This window comes from Hemitrygon akajei, chromosome 21 (assembly GCF_048418815.1).
Source record: "Hemitrygon akajei chromosome 21, sHemAka1.3, whole genome shotgun sequence".
Taxonomy (NCBI): domain Eukaryota; kingdom Metazoa; phylum Chordata; class Chondrichthyes; order Myliobatiformes; family Dasyatidae; genus Hemitrygon; species Hemitrygon akajei.
Window position 1 is genome coordinate 10,310,271 of NC_133144.1, and position 14,919 is coordinate 10,325,189.

At 49.5% G+C, this 14,919-nt stretch overlaps 1 protein-coding gene across 3 annotated transcripts in view; it reads left to right on the forward strand.

The window, feature by feature from the left end:
- The window catches only part of fes (FES proto-oncogene, tyrosine kinase), a 109,185-nt gene that overhangs the window by 47,747 nt on the left and 46,519 nt on the right, over window positions 1–14,919 (forward strand). For all 3 annotated transcript variants that reach the window (XM_073024771.1, XM_073024770.1, XM_073024773.1), the window contains exons 3-6: window positions 153–326; window positions 6,197–6,293; window positions 10,250–10,433; window positions 12,720–12,857. In XM_073024771.1, coding sequence (XP_072880872.1) covers window positions 153–326; window positions 6,197–6,293; window positions 10,250–10,433; window positions 12,720–12,857 — 593 coding nt within the window. The remainder of the gene's footprint in view (window positions 1–152; window positions 327–6,196; window positions 6,294–10,249; window positions 10,434–12,719; window positions 12,858–14,919) is intronic.

A 14,919-nucleotide genomic window follows, 5' to 3' on the forward strand; every position in this document is an offset into this window, starting at 1 on the left:
CCACCAGATTCCTGAATTGTCCATGAACCCTACCTCACTTACTTCGCTCTCTTTTCGCATGACTTATTGGCACTCTGTGGTGTGTTTGCATTTTCTGGTTCTGTAGTAGCAAAGTGTCAGTGAGTCTGAAAGCTTCCTGTCTGTCCTTGCAGTCCTGGGCCACCATCGTGAATCAGACGGAGGCACTGAGTCGCACCATGCGGAAACATTCGGACGACCTGAGCTCGGGGCCGATTAACAAGCTCACCCTGCTGATCCGTGACAAGCAGCTGCTGAAGAAGAGTTACAGTGAGCAGTGGCAACACATCAACCAGGAGGTGCTGAAGGTACAGGACAGGGAGGTGTATCTGTTCATCTGACCGGCTACGTATTGGGAAGCTCCATCCCGGAGAACCTCTGACCCTCCGGAATTCCCCCCCCCCCCCACCCTGCATTTCTTCGTTTCTCTTCAGTCTTCCTTCTCCCGACAGTGATGTCTAGGTCCAGAGTGCACAGTCTCGGAATAGGAGGACGTCCCTTTAGAATTGGGATGCGGAGGACCTTCTTTAGCCAGAGGGTAGAGCAGCTGTGGAATTTGTTTCCACAGATGGCTGCGGAGGCTAAGCCATCGGGTATATTTAAAGCAAAGGTTGATAGGTTCTTGATTAGTAAGGGTGTCAAAACTTGTGGGGGAGAGAGGTGAAATAAGTCAGCCATGATTGAATGACAAGACAGACACGGTGGGCCAAATGGCCTAATTTTGCTCCTATGTGTTTTGGTCTTTTGGTCTCCTCAGTTTGTGAAGGTGGTTTTGTGAGATTGGTCAGGTCAGAATTTCTACTGGACACTCCCAGTACACAAACCTGCATCCCTGATCTGCCGTGTACATTCCTAATAAGCCAGTCATAAGACCTCCCTTACCCCTGTTATTCTGCGCATAGTGCATCCTCACCCTCCCCTCATAAACTTCACATTGGTATCTCCGACCAGCCACAAACAATGCTACATTTAAAAAAAATTTGTAAGGCGAAGATACTTTCAAAATTAATGAAATAAAAGTTTCCTAAATATCAGAAAATATTCCATAAAGAGCAGTAAACAGTAAAACACTAAATCAAAGCAATGTTTAGGATGAATACCCTTTGCCTTTCAAACTGCATCGATTCTTCTGGGTGCGCTGCCATGCAATTTTATAAGAAAATAGGCTGGCAGGTTACTCCAAGTCTCTTGGAGACCTTGCTACTGTTCTTCTGCAGACTTTGGCTGTCTCGCTTGCTTCTGTCTCTCCAGGTAATCCCACACAGCCTGGATGATGTGGAGATCAGGGCTCTGTGGGGGCCGCACCATCTGAAACCTAGCGCGCCCAAGGCAGTTTTTAACTTCCGTATAATGCGCTGTCATGGTGGTCAGCGGAAATGGTTGAAGGCCCTTGAGATCGTTCACTCTTTTCGGGAACACGCAGCCTTGAATCGCTCAGCCTGGTGGTGCAGCCTTCTCAATAAAGAGTTGGAACGCTGAAGCCAAAAGGAAGTGCTAACAGCGGAAAGGACGAGCAGCAGACATCTCAACCACAGAACCTTCAGACGCTTGGCCCATTTGAGGGAGGGGAGGTGCTTCCTAGCCCTGACTGGACTCACCAGGCACCTCCAGACACACAAATAACAAACACGCCCAGCAAAGCATGTCAGTGGTCCTCATCTCTCGCAATGGACTGGCATGCACACATAATGACACAGAGGCCATTCAGTCCATCAGGGTTAATGCTAGCCCTCTGGGGGAACAATGCCATCAGTCCCATACCCCCTCGTTATCTCAGTGTACCACTGCCACTCACTTTCTCGCAGATATGCATTTTATTCTTTCTACGCTAGTGATTTACAATGGCCAATGAACTCAGTGACCCGTACGAGTGTTTGGGATGTGGGAGGAAATCCTGGGAAAACCAGCTCACTGACAGGGAGACACGAGGTGCTGCCAATGCTGGAAATCTTCATAAACACACAAAATGCTGGGAGAACTCAGTAGGTCATGCAGCATCTATCTATTTTTTTTTAAAAAGTCATCATTTTGGGCTGAGACCCTTCCTCAAGATTTGAATTCCCCAGCACTTGTGAGTGTGTGTGTGTCTGGTCACAGGGTGATGGTGCAAACTCCACACAGATAGCAGTGGAGGTCAGGGTGGAGCCAGGGTAGCTGGAGCTGTGATAGAGCAACTCTACCCACTGGGGGCACCCACCTTTTGATACAGGACATTGGAAATGCATAAACCGGACATCTTTAAGACAAAGGAAGTTCAGCCTGTGGCCTGCTGGGTTTGACTTCAGCTGGGGACTGGAGACCAAAACGGCCCTGGGGCCTCGGCAGCCGTTTTCCCAGGCCAACGTAGATTCCAGATTGAAAGGATCCAGTGTGTTGTAGCATATTAGAGACTCCTAATTAGCACATGGATGAAATACATCTTCGTGCCTTTCTAAGAATCTCTAATACATCAGCCTGGCAGGGCATTTCACACACCCACCGCTCTGTGTTTTAAAAATAAATCCTACCTCTGATATCCCCCCTCGTACACTTTCCTCCAATCATTTCAAAATTATACCCCCTTGTATTAGTCATTTTCCACCCTGGGAAAAAGGTGATGGCTATCCACTTGATCATTGTCTCTTATCATCTTGTACACCTCCATCAAGTTACCTCTTATCCTACTTCCCTCCAGAGAGAAAAGCCCGAGCTCACTCAACCTTTCCTCATAAGACATGCCCTCTAATCCAGGCAGCATCCTGGTAGATCTCCTCTGCACCCTCTCTAAAGCTTCCACATCCTTCCCATACTGAGGTGACCGGAACTGAACAAGTGTGGTCCAAACAGGGTTTTGTAGAGCTGCAACATTACCTCACGGCCTTTCAACATTTAGGCTAAACGGAATTAGAATCAGGTTTATTATCGCTGACTTGTGTCGTGAAGCTTGTTATTTTGTGGCAGCAGTAAAAAATATATTACCAGAAGAAATATACAACTAAATCAGTAGTGCAGATGAGGAATAGTGAGGTGGTGACCATGGCTTCATGGTCCGTTCAGAAATCTGATGGCAGAGGGGAAGACAATGTTCCTAAATCATTGAGTGTGTGTTGTCAGGCTCCTGTACCTCCTTCCTGATGGTAGCTATGAGAAGAAGGCATGTCCTGGGTTATGGACATCCTTAAACATGGATGCTGCCTTCTTGAGGTACCTCTTTTTGAAAATGTCCTCACTGGTGGTGAGGCCTGTGGCCGTGATGGAGCTGGCTGAGTTTGCGACCCTCTGAAGATTTTCCCGATCCTGTGTATTGGTGCCTCCATACCAGACGGTGATGTGAACCGTCAGAATGCTCTCCATGGTACATCTGTAGAAATTTGCCAGTCTTTGGTGACAAGCCATGATGGAATGGCAGAGCAGACTCAATGGGCTGAATGGCCTCTAATCCTGTCCCTATGACTTGTGGTCTTATACCACAACACCTCAAACTCCTGAAGGAAGTATAGACACTGGTGTGCCGCCTTCAAAATGGTGTCAGTATGATCAGATCGATCCCCTGAGATGTTGATGAAACACAATCTGAGCTGCCTCTAATCGTGTGACTGAAACTCCACCTTTGCCTCCGGAGCTGCGACATGTTGTTATTGAGGTATTCCAGAAAGCTTTGGATTACGGTGTGGGTGGAGGGGCTTTGTGGCACACCCAACACACCCTTCCCTACAGTGGCAACTTGTGTCAGTTCCAGCCGTAAACAGAACCGCTTTGAAAAACCAGTTTGTCGAGGTGTTGTGTTCTCCAGTACGCTCGCTCCCTGTAAGGGGAGGTGCTGTTATGTGGAATGAGACAGACGCCAAGGTCAGGTCACTACAGTGAGCCCACGCTGTTTCCCTTGCTGGTCTGGAGACGCAAGAGACTGGATCCAGTGGGGAGTACAGAATGACATGGATATCGTGTGATCAGTTTTAGTTGTCCGTTTGATTACTGATTTAATTGGTTTGACGCAGCATTGTGGGCTGAAGGGCCTGTTCCTGTGCTGTACTATCCCTTCACCACCTGTACCAGTCATTTCTCCTCTACCTCTCAGTCCAGCGGAAGGGACTCAATCCGATGTCGACCGTTTCCCTCCTGACCCGGGTTCCACCACTACTTTCCAGTCACCAAGGGCCGTTCAGACCAGTGCACCTGTGCTGGCTCCTGTATAAAGCTCCCCAGCTAGATTCTGCAGATTCTGGAAATCCAGAGCAACTTGCACAAGTGCTGGAGGAACTCAGCAGGTCAGGCAGCACCTATGGAGAGGAATAACCAGTCTGTGTTTTGAGCCGAGGCCTATCATCAGGATCTGAACAGATTATCTGAATTAACATCCTGCTGAAGGGTCTCGGCCCGAAACATTGACTTTTTATTCCTTTCCATAGATGCTGCCTGACTAACCAATCTCAGTCGGCTGGCTCTCTGGCTAGCTACTCTTGCCATCTCCAACCCCTCTTGTGTTTCTATTTTATTTCACCCTAGCAGGAACTGGTTTTCCATTTTTCCCCTTTGGAAAGTTTCCTGCTGCCCCCTCTGCTGGTTTTCCTGCTGCTCGCTATCCGCTTGGTAATTGCTTCAACGGTAAACAGAGGTTAAATCCTGGTGCATCAGCCCTGCCGTCGAATCTGGCCTCATTTCCCTCAGGAAAGGCAAAGGTGAAACAGTCCTCATCCAACTGATTCTCCATCCACACTTCATGGACACTCTTCCCCACCCACTCTGCCCACCCCTGGGCTCCCACCCACCCTGCCCATCCCTGGTCTCCCCCCACTCTTCCCCACCCACTCTGCCCACCCCTGGGCTCCCACCCACCCTGCCAATCCCTGGGCTCCCCCCACTCACCCCACTCTGACCATCCCTGGGCTCCCCCCACTCACTCTCACCCATTCTGCCATCCCTGGTCTCCCCCCCACTCTTCCCCACCCACCCTGCCCATCCCTGGGCTCCCCCCACTCTTCCCCACCCACTCTGCCCATCCCTGGGCTCCCCCCACTCACCCCACTCTGACCATCCCTGGGCTCCCCCCACTCACTCTCACCCACCCTGCCCATCCCTGGTCTCCCCCCACTCTTCCCCACCCACCCTGCCCATCCCTGGGCTCCCCCCACTCACCCCACTCTGCCCATCCCTGGGCTCCCACCCACTCTGCCCATCCCTGGGCTCCCACCCACTCTGCCCACCCCTGGGCTCCTGCCCACTCTGCCCATCCTGGGGCCCCACACACTTTGCACACCCACAAAGACACACTCTTGGTAGCGTAGCAGTTAGTACGACACTATTACATCTCGAGGTGTCAGAGTTCAGAGTTCAATTCCGGCATCCTCTGTCAGTGCGTTCCTTCCTGTGAGTGCGTGGGTTTCTAAATTTTAAAAAATCTCAGCTACAAGTGCTTACACATCTGCTGTTTGTAACACATCTACCATCAAGATATGTTATTCTGCTCTACACAAACACCCATTGTTGGGGAAAATTAACTCCAGGAGAAAGTCCAAAGAAGACGTACGGGTTAGTGGGTCACATGGGTGTGATTGGGTAATGCCGCTTGTTGGGTCTGACTGTCCAAATAAATAAAAATAGGCAGCAAATCAGGCAGCATCTGTGGAGGTAAATGGACAATCAACAACTGGGCTGAGAGCTTTCCTCCTGGACTCTTGCGTCTGAGTCCATCAATGGGATTTCGCCTCCCTCATTTTCTCTCATTTCAACAACACAACTCTTTGTCGATCTAAAACACACGAGATCCTGCAGATGCTAGAAATCTAGATTAACAAGTCAGGCAACGTCGACAGAGAGGAGTAAACAGTCGATGTTTCGGATCGAGACCCATCATCAGAGCTGGAAGGGAGGGGGAAGGACACCAGAGTAAGAACGTGGGGGGTTGAGAAGGAGGACAAGCTGGAAGGTGAGGGGCGAAGCCAGGTGAGAGGGGGAGGGGGATGAAGTAAGAAGCTGGGAGGTAATAGGTGGAAAAGGTAAGCTGCTGGAGAAGAAGGAATCTTTATCATTCTGATATTGTAATTAGTCCTCCCAATCTTCAACTCCCAGTGGTGCATCCACCAAAAGTTCTTGATGTCACCGATAAAAGAACTGCCTCAAGTTCCATTAAAGTGAGTGTTTCTTCTGAAGGCCTCGTGGTAAGCAGTTGTGTTTACACAGCGTTTCTCTGGTTTTACAGAACACACAAAATGAAGTTGAGAAACTGAAATCACAATATCGCCAGCAAGCCAAGGAAGTGAGCGCAGCAAAGAGGAAATTTCATGAGGCTAGCAAAGGTGAGTGCGATGGAGAGAAGATCAAACTCTATGACAGCTCCTGCAGCCGTGACACTGGGAATCAGAATCTGGTTTATCATCGCTGACATATATCGTGAAATTTGTTGTTTTGTGGCAGCAGTGCAGTGAATTGTAAATTATAACAAGGAAAATACAGAATATATCGAGGCCTTCTGTTGGTCAGGGTTGACAGAGGAGAGTGAGCTGTTGTCGAAGCAACAGGCTTCCCCCTCCGCCAGCCGATGAGTCAAAAAGGATGGCAGAGACCAATTGGCAGGAGTGTTGAAGGACATCGTCAGTCTCTCAGTTTTTCAGTCAGAGGTTCCCAGCTGCTTCAAAAGGGCAACAATCGTAGCAGTGCCCAAGAAGAGCAGGGCGGGCTGCCTCAACGACTAACGCCCCGTGGCAAGCTGAAGCTCGTTTAATTGTCATTCCAGCATACCTGAACACCCATGAACGCAGCCAGATGAAACAGCATTCCTCTGGGGCCAAGGTACAAAACACAGAACCCACAGTCACACGTACGATAGCAAGCATTTGTGCATATCGGTAAAATACAGTCACAGAAAAAACTATAGTCCAAGACCCTGAATCCATGAACGTTGCAGCCGTCGGCACCAAACATAATACACTGTGTCTTTGCGGAGCAAAGAGCTGGGGAGGGGAGCAGCACCGCCTCGGGCAGGACACTGTGCCGCACCGCGCCGCCTCGGGCAGGACACCGCGCCGCACCGCCTCGGGCAGGACACCGCACCGCACCGCCTCGGGCAGGACACCGCGCCGCACCGCCTCGGGCAGGACACCGCGCCGCACCGCCTCGGGCAGGACACCGCGCCGCACCGCCTCGGGCAGGACACCGCGCCGCACCGCCTCGGGCAGGACACCGCGCCGCACCGCCTCGGGCAGGACACCGCGCCGCACCGCCTCGGGCAGGACACCGCGCCGCACCGCCTCGGGCAGGACACCGCGCCGCACCGCCTCGGGCAGGACACCGCGCCGCACCGCCTCGGGCAGGACACCGCGCCGCACCGCCTCGGGCAGGACACCGCGCCGCACCGCGCCGCCTCGGGCAGGACACCGCGCCGCACCGCCTCGGGCAGGACACCGCGCCGCACCGCGCCGCCTCGGGCAGGAAACCGCGCCGCGCCGCCTCGGGCAGGACACCGCGCCGCGCCGCCTCGGGCAGGACACCGCGCCGCACCGCCTCGGGCAGGACACCGCGCCGCACCGCGCCGCCTCGGGCAGGACACCGCGCCGCGCCGCCTCGGGCAGGACACCGCGCCGCGCCGCCTCGGGCAGGACACCGCGCCGCGCCGCCTCGGGCAGGAAACCGCGCCGCGCCGCACCGCCTCCAGTGGAGTGCACCGACTCTGATGCCTCTCCCCTGGGTGGCAATGTCCAACAGGGTCTTGCGGTCACAAGGAAAGTGACTAAGACATTCACTCGCACGTCGCCTTCGCGTACTGATGCCTCTCTGACGCAGGCGGCGTCATGGTCCGCACCAAGCCCGGCTCCATTAGTTTCTCCACTGGTGGGGTAGACCTGGAGTACTTTGAGTTCTTAATGTCCAGCAGGGTCTTGCAAATGTTGAAAATATGTTTAAAAGAAACAATAACACCCTTGGTTGACCCCGTAGAAGCCGCTGCGTACAAGTGTGCTGCCATCTTACCGGGTCAGACTCTTCTGTGATGAGGTGTTTTGAGAAGTTGGCCGTGGCTATTAATCAACTCCTGCCTAAGCAAGGACCTGGACCCACTGCAGTATGTCAACAGCAGATACAATCTCACTGGCTTTCCATTTGGCCTTGGATCATCTGGACAATAGCAATACCTACATCAGCCTGCTGTTTATTGATCACAGCTCAGTGCTCAACACCATCATACCTACACAACTAATTACCAAGCTCCAAAAACCTGGGCCTCTGTACCTCCCTCTGCAAATGGATTCTTGACCTCCTCACTGGGAGATCACAGTCTGAAGATCGGAAATGATGTCTCCTCCTCACCGACAGTCAACACCGGTGCACCTCAAGCATGTGCACTGATGAACCCACTGCTCTACTCTCTCTACACCCACGACTGTGCGGCTAGGCTCAGCTCAAACACCATCTATAAATTTGCCAGCAACACAACTATTGTTGGCAGGATTTCAGATGGTGACAAGGAGGTGCACAGGAGTTAGATAAATCAGCTGGTTGAGAGGTGATGCAGCAACAACCTTGCACTCAACGCCAGTAAGACCAAGGAGTTGATTGTGGACTGTGTGAACGGGAAGTTGAGGGAACACACACCAGTCCTCATCGATGGATCAGAAGTGGAAAGGGTGAGCAATTTCAAATTCCTGTGTGTTAACGTCTCTAAGGATCTATCCTGGGCCCAATATATTGATGTAATTACAAAGAAGGCACAACAGCAGCTATATTTCATTAGGAGTTTGAGGAGATTTGTTACATTACCAAATACACTCACAGATTTCTACAGATGTACCGTGGAGAGCATTCTAACAGGCTGCATCACCGCCTGGTGTGGAGGGGCCACTGCACAGGATCGGAAAAAAGCTGCAGAAGGTTGTAAACTCGTCAGCTCCATCATGGGCGCTAGCATCCCCAGCATCGAGGACATCTTCAAAAGGCAATGCCTGCAAAAGGCAGCGTCCATCAGTAAGGACTCCCATCACCCAGGACACGCCCTCTTCTCATGGCTACATTCAAGTAGGAAGTACAGGAGTCTGAAGACACACACCGAATGTTTCAGAAACAGTTTCTTCCCATCTGCTATCAGATTTCCGAATGGACAATGAACCCATGAACTCTTCCTCAGTATTTTCCCCCTCTTTGTGCACAACTTAATTAATTTATCTTTACATGTACTTATTGTGATTTATAATTTTTATTACTCTGCATTGCTATGTACTACTGCCGCAGAACAACAAATTTCACGATATACCGAAGATATTAAACTTGATTCTGACCAATAGAGTCTGGCTCCAGCAGCATTGCAGGAGTTGCCAGTCAGCGTTGAAATCAGTGTGGATCCAGACTTTTCCTCAGGGTTTACTCCCCAAGAGTGGGTATAGCTGCAAGGCAGCGGAGATTTGAGATCATCGATTTCCTTTGCCGAGATGAGCTGCCAGCCGCATCTGCCTAAAACCAATTCTTATCTATCCTGATAGTCCCCTATTTCTGATACTCTGTGAAGCACTTGGGAGCTTTTACTATAGAGTAGTGCCACACAGTACAGGCCCTTCTGCCCACAATGCTATGCCAACCTTGTAACCTTCAACAAGATAAATCTAAGTCCTCGCTCTTCCGCCACCTTGGCTGTGTGTTCCGTGCTCTCACCTCTCTCTGTAAAAATCCTATCTCTGACAACACCCCCCCCCCCCTCCCCAGCCATTACACCCTGGAAAAAAGATCTCTGGCTGTTCAGTCAATCTATGCATCTTATCATCTTGTACACCTGAACGTTGTCTTTCATCCTCCTTCACGCCAATGAGAAAAGCTCAAGTTCGCTCAACCTATCTTCATAAGACATGCCCTCTGATCCAGGCAGCATCTTGGCAAATTTCCTCTGCAGCCTCTTTAAAGCTTCCACATCCTTCCTATAATAAGGTGCCCAGAACTGAATACAATATTCCAAGTGCGGTCTAACCAGGGTTTTATAGAGCTGTAACGATTTCTTGAGGCTCCAGAACTCAGTTTCCCTGGCTTGAGGAGGTTAGCACACCAAACACCTTCTTAACAATTCTCCCAACTTTTGGGCGTTGATTGTAAGTTTGTTCCTGACTCAGACGCTTGGGTTTAGGAACAATGGACTCTGGGCTGAGAGGCTCACTATTGAGAAGGGCTGCTGCCTAATAGTCTGCTGCTCTATCCTGGTCTGAGCTGGTCGTTGACCTCCGGTCTTTCTCCCCAGGCTCAGCAGAATCTGATTACAGACATTTCTTTTCCAAATTAGACAAGGAGCGGGACAAAACGAAAGACAAGTACGTCAAGGCCACCATGAAGATGCACATCCTGCACAACCAGTACGTGCTGGCCGTCCGCTCGGCCGAGGCCCACCACCAGCAGTATTACCAGCAGGAGTTACCGGGGCTGCTCAATGCTCTGCAGCAGCTGCACCAGGAGATGGTTCACATCCTGTAAGTACCATCCCTGAGTGCAGTTTTGAAAATACTTTCACATCCATCCTTGGTCTTTGTTTAATTCAGCAGCATGTGATTTCTGCAAACAAAGGAGGCACTGTACACTGTTAAAGGTGTATAAAATACTTAATAGGAATTATAAAAAGCATAAAACACAGAAGGAAAGAAAAATGGTTAATGGAGTGACAAAAGAGGCAAAAATAATACATATCAGCCAATCACTAAGCCACACCAGACCAGAGGGAGCTACACGTCCAACTGTGCTTCCCCCCTCCCCCGTCCTTCCTCCGATTCTTCGTACTAGACATGGCCTACCCTGAGAAGATTCCCTTTTTATACCCCTCTAGATCCCTTCAAAAATCGAGCATAACTTTTACCCCAGTACTTTTCCAAACAAAAACGTTTCTCAACATTATCTACTCTCAGGGCTGTTGGCTGGTCCTCACGGCAAGTTCTCAGAACATGCCTGTGCACTAATTTCTCAGAAACCAACTAGCACCATTTTATCTATGAACTTCCATTTTGTGTTACATATTTTGTTACCAAGCAGGAATCCAACTTAACTCTTTCATTGTAAGTGTGATATTCAGTCTGACCAGCCATTTGCAAGAAACAGGGAAGTTCACGAATGTCTGAGCTCCAGGACACAGAATCAGCATCAGGATTAGTCCAGTGTTTGCTCAGAATCGGAATCGGAGTTGGGCCAACGTCTGCTCAGAATGCCTCTTCCCACCGGAGGAAACCCACACAGTCACGGGCCAACGTACAAACTCCTTGCAGACAGTGGTGGGAGTTGCACCCAATTGCTGGCGCTGTAGTGTTTCGCCAATCATGCTGCTATTTAACCCTTTGTTAACTGATCAACGGCTGCTCTCATCCTCCAGCTGACGGTCAATCTTCCAAAGGCAAGGACTCTCCCCTTTCCCTCTGAATCCTAAAACATGGTGCACGTCCCACTTTTGCCGTCCCCACTGAACACTCATTAATCTGAAACCTGTTTCTCTCATCGCAGATACTCACTGATCTGGTTGGTTGGTTTATGATTGTCACACCAATTCAAGATTCGATTCAATTCAGTTCCAGATTGGTTAACGTCATTTCCAGTACACAAGTGTAAAGGAGAAAGAAATAGTTGTTACTCCGGATCCGACGCAACAGAACAAAAAGATAAAGAAGACAATAATTTAAAAAAAACACAATAAATATGAATACAAAAGATGGAGTGTGTGTAGATAAGATGACTGACAGGAAATGATGAAGTAGTGGTAATGTGGTAGGGGGTCCTGAGATACAGTGGAAAACTTTTCTTTGGTGTGCTATCCAGATTATGCAAGACCTAACTATATCGAGGTAGTAAAAAGAAACAAAAAGAAGAAAGAGTAAAATTACAGATAAAGTGCAGGCAGACAGGTGAACAGTGTAGGGGTCACAGATTGGGAGATGATGAGTTAAGATTAAGATTGGCTTTATTTGTCACATGAGTATTCAGTTCATCATTTAGGATTTGAGGGGTTCGTTCCGGCATCTGATAGCAACAGGATGAAAGGTGTCCTTGAGCCTGGTGGTGCGTGTTCTCAAAGTTTTGTGTCTTCTGCCCAGTGGGTGACAGCAGAAGAAGGTGACCAGGGTCTTTGATTCTGTTGCGTTCCAAGGCAGGGGTCAGTGAATGCGGAGGCTTGTTTGCATAGTAGACTGTGCTGTGGTCACAATCTTGCAACTTTCTCATGAAAGGTCTCGATCTGAAATGTTGTGTGTGTTGCTCTGGATTTTCAGCATCTGCAGAACCTCTTGTGTCTGCAGTTTCTTGTGGTCTCGAGCAGAGCAGTTGTCACACCAAGCTATGAAGCATCCAGATAAGATGCTTTCTGTGCAACACACACAAAGTGCTGGAGGAACTCAGCAGGCTAGGCAGCATCTATGGAAAAGAGTACAGTCAATGTTACGAGTCAAGAACCTTCATCAGGACCCTACAGCTGAGCTCCAGCATTTTGTGTGTGTGTTGCTTGGATTTCCAGCATCTGCAGATTTTCTCTTGTTTGTGATAAGATGCTTTCTATGATGCCTGTATAAAGATGGACAGGATGCCTGTATAAAGATGGCCGTCAGAAACATTCCTTAAACTTCTAGCAGAATCTACTGTTGTTTCACATTTCCAGCAGCTGCAGGTTTTTGCTTTGGATAACTCTACACCTTGCGTCCAGGACACTGAATGCAGGTGGCAGCCGGCTCTGAGTGTTCCTGAGGTTGCCACTGACGGCAATCTTCCCATTTGTCTTCCCACAGCAAGGACATTCTGCAGGAGTACCACGAGCTGACGAGCCTGGTGCAGGACGAAGTGGTGGCTGTTCACCGGGAGATCAGCAATGCGATCGAGGCCATCGACCCGCTCAGGGAATACGACAGCTTCATTGAGCAGAACAGGTGTGTGATCCATCCCCCTCGCTCGCCAGTCAACCCAGGCCCAGGGCATGACCAGGGTCTGTAGCCCCTGTGGAAAACGTGTGTTTAATAGACCCTCCAACACGCACACGCACACGCACACGCATTCATATTCTATCTGGACAGCCTCCAGTATGAACATTGATTTCTCTAATCCCACCCATTCTTACATTTTCCAATCCTTTTTCTAGTTACACTCTAACCCTTTCTCTTCTCCTTACCTGTCCATCTCCTCCTCCTGGTCCTCACCCTCCTTCCCTGTCTCCCACGTCTGCTTTCCTCTTCAATCACATTCTGTCTTCCTCAGCCCTCTTCCTCTTCCACCTATCCCCTCCTGCACCCACCCCCTTCCCCCTCACCTATCACCTGCCAGCTTGTCACAAACATGACGAGATCTGCAGATGTTGGAAATTCAAGTAGCACACGCGAAATGCCGGAGGAACTCAGCAGGCCAGGCAGCATCTATGGAACCGAGTAAACAGTCAACGTTTCAGGCTGAGACCCTTCAATGATGCTGCCCGGCCTGCAGAGATCTTCCAGTATTTTGTGTGTGTTGACCTGCTAGCTTGCGCTCCTTTCCCTCTCCCCACCTTATTCCGACCTCTCCCCCACCTTCCTCTCCAGTCCTGATGAAGCGCCTCGGCCCGAAACATTGTCTGTTTTTCCCTCTCCATAGATGCTGTCTGACCTGCTGAATTCCTCCAGCATTTTGTGTGTGCTTTGCACTAGATTCCCCCACCCACACCACCCGTCCCCAAAGACGGGTCGGTTCCCACCTTCCTCAACCGCTGCGGGAGCCTGGACGTGGGCATTTCAACCTGTGTGGTTTAACATCCATTGTGACCCTTCGTCCCAATCCAAACTCAGATCTATCGTTAATGTCGTGTTTATTGTCAAATGCACAAGTACATGCGGCAACGAAACATTTGTATCCGCATCACAGGCTCGCAACATCAGATAAGCAGCATTCTGACGGAAATCAAAAGTCAGACATAAATTGTGGTGGATTCCGGTTAACTGGGCGACATCGGGACTGGGACATTTTGGCCCAATTAATCGGCTGCCACGATTAGCCGAAGTTTCATGGAAATAATTTAAAAAGTATAAAAAGACAAAACATTAACCAAGTAACAAATTATGTGCTTAAACGACATACAGAACTGTATTAGTAGTTATCGACTGAGGAATTCATCCAGTATACGTTGTTGTGATCTTTTGATTGACTGTAAATGAACAAAATCAGACTCCTCGTGCAGATAATGGACTCCCTTTGTTGCCTTTCTGCATAAAATAATGTTGTAATCCAACAATAAGTTTCCTGGCACAAAATGATCAAAAATCACTGCTTTTGGAATCGGCACCTTTCGACCCTAATGGATAACACAAAGCACATGTAACTGATGCGATTTAAAAGCTGTTTGCTCTAAGCGCAGTGTAGTGTCTAACAGTTCATGTGACTGACTCTAGTTAGAAACTGTTTGTCAATAGTCTCCTGTCTCAGTTAAGTGACTTGGTGTCCCAAATATATGAAAGGAACCCTGGATGTTTCCTGGATTAGTTTTTGTTCTTTAAGAGTTGTCCGCATAAGCCGCTGCCCGGATTGGCCGATGGTCCAACGATCCAGAATCCACTGTATATGGAATTTTACAAGAAAGAACACAATTTGAACAAAATGAAAGTCTGTTTTAGTGCTAGAAGTGTTTATCATGTTGATAAACTAAGTGACGAGAGTTTTATAAACACAAAGGATTCTGCAGGTACTGGAAATCATGAGCAACACACACAAAATGCTGGAGGAACTCAGTCAGGCAGCGTCCGTGGAGGGGAATAAACTGTTGATGTTTCATGCCAAGACCATCATCGGGACATCTTGGCCCGAAACGTTGACTGTTTATTCCTCTCCATAGATGCAGCCTGCCCAGCTGAGTTGCTCCAGCATTTTGTGTGTGATTAGGGTCGGCTGAAAGGAAGCAGCTGTCCAGGGTCCTGTACATCCATTGGTGTCCCCAGCCGGACTGTGGCTGGGGAACTCCAGGCAGGAAGG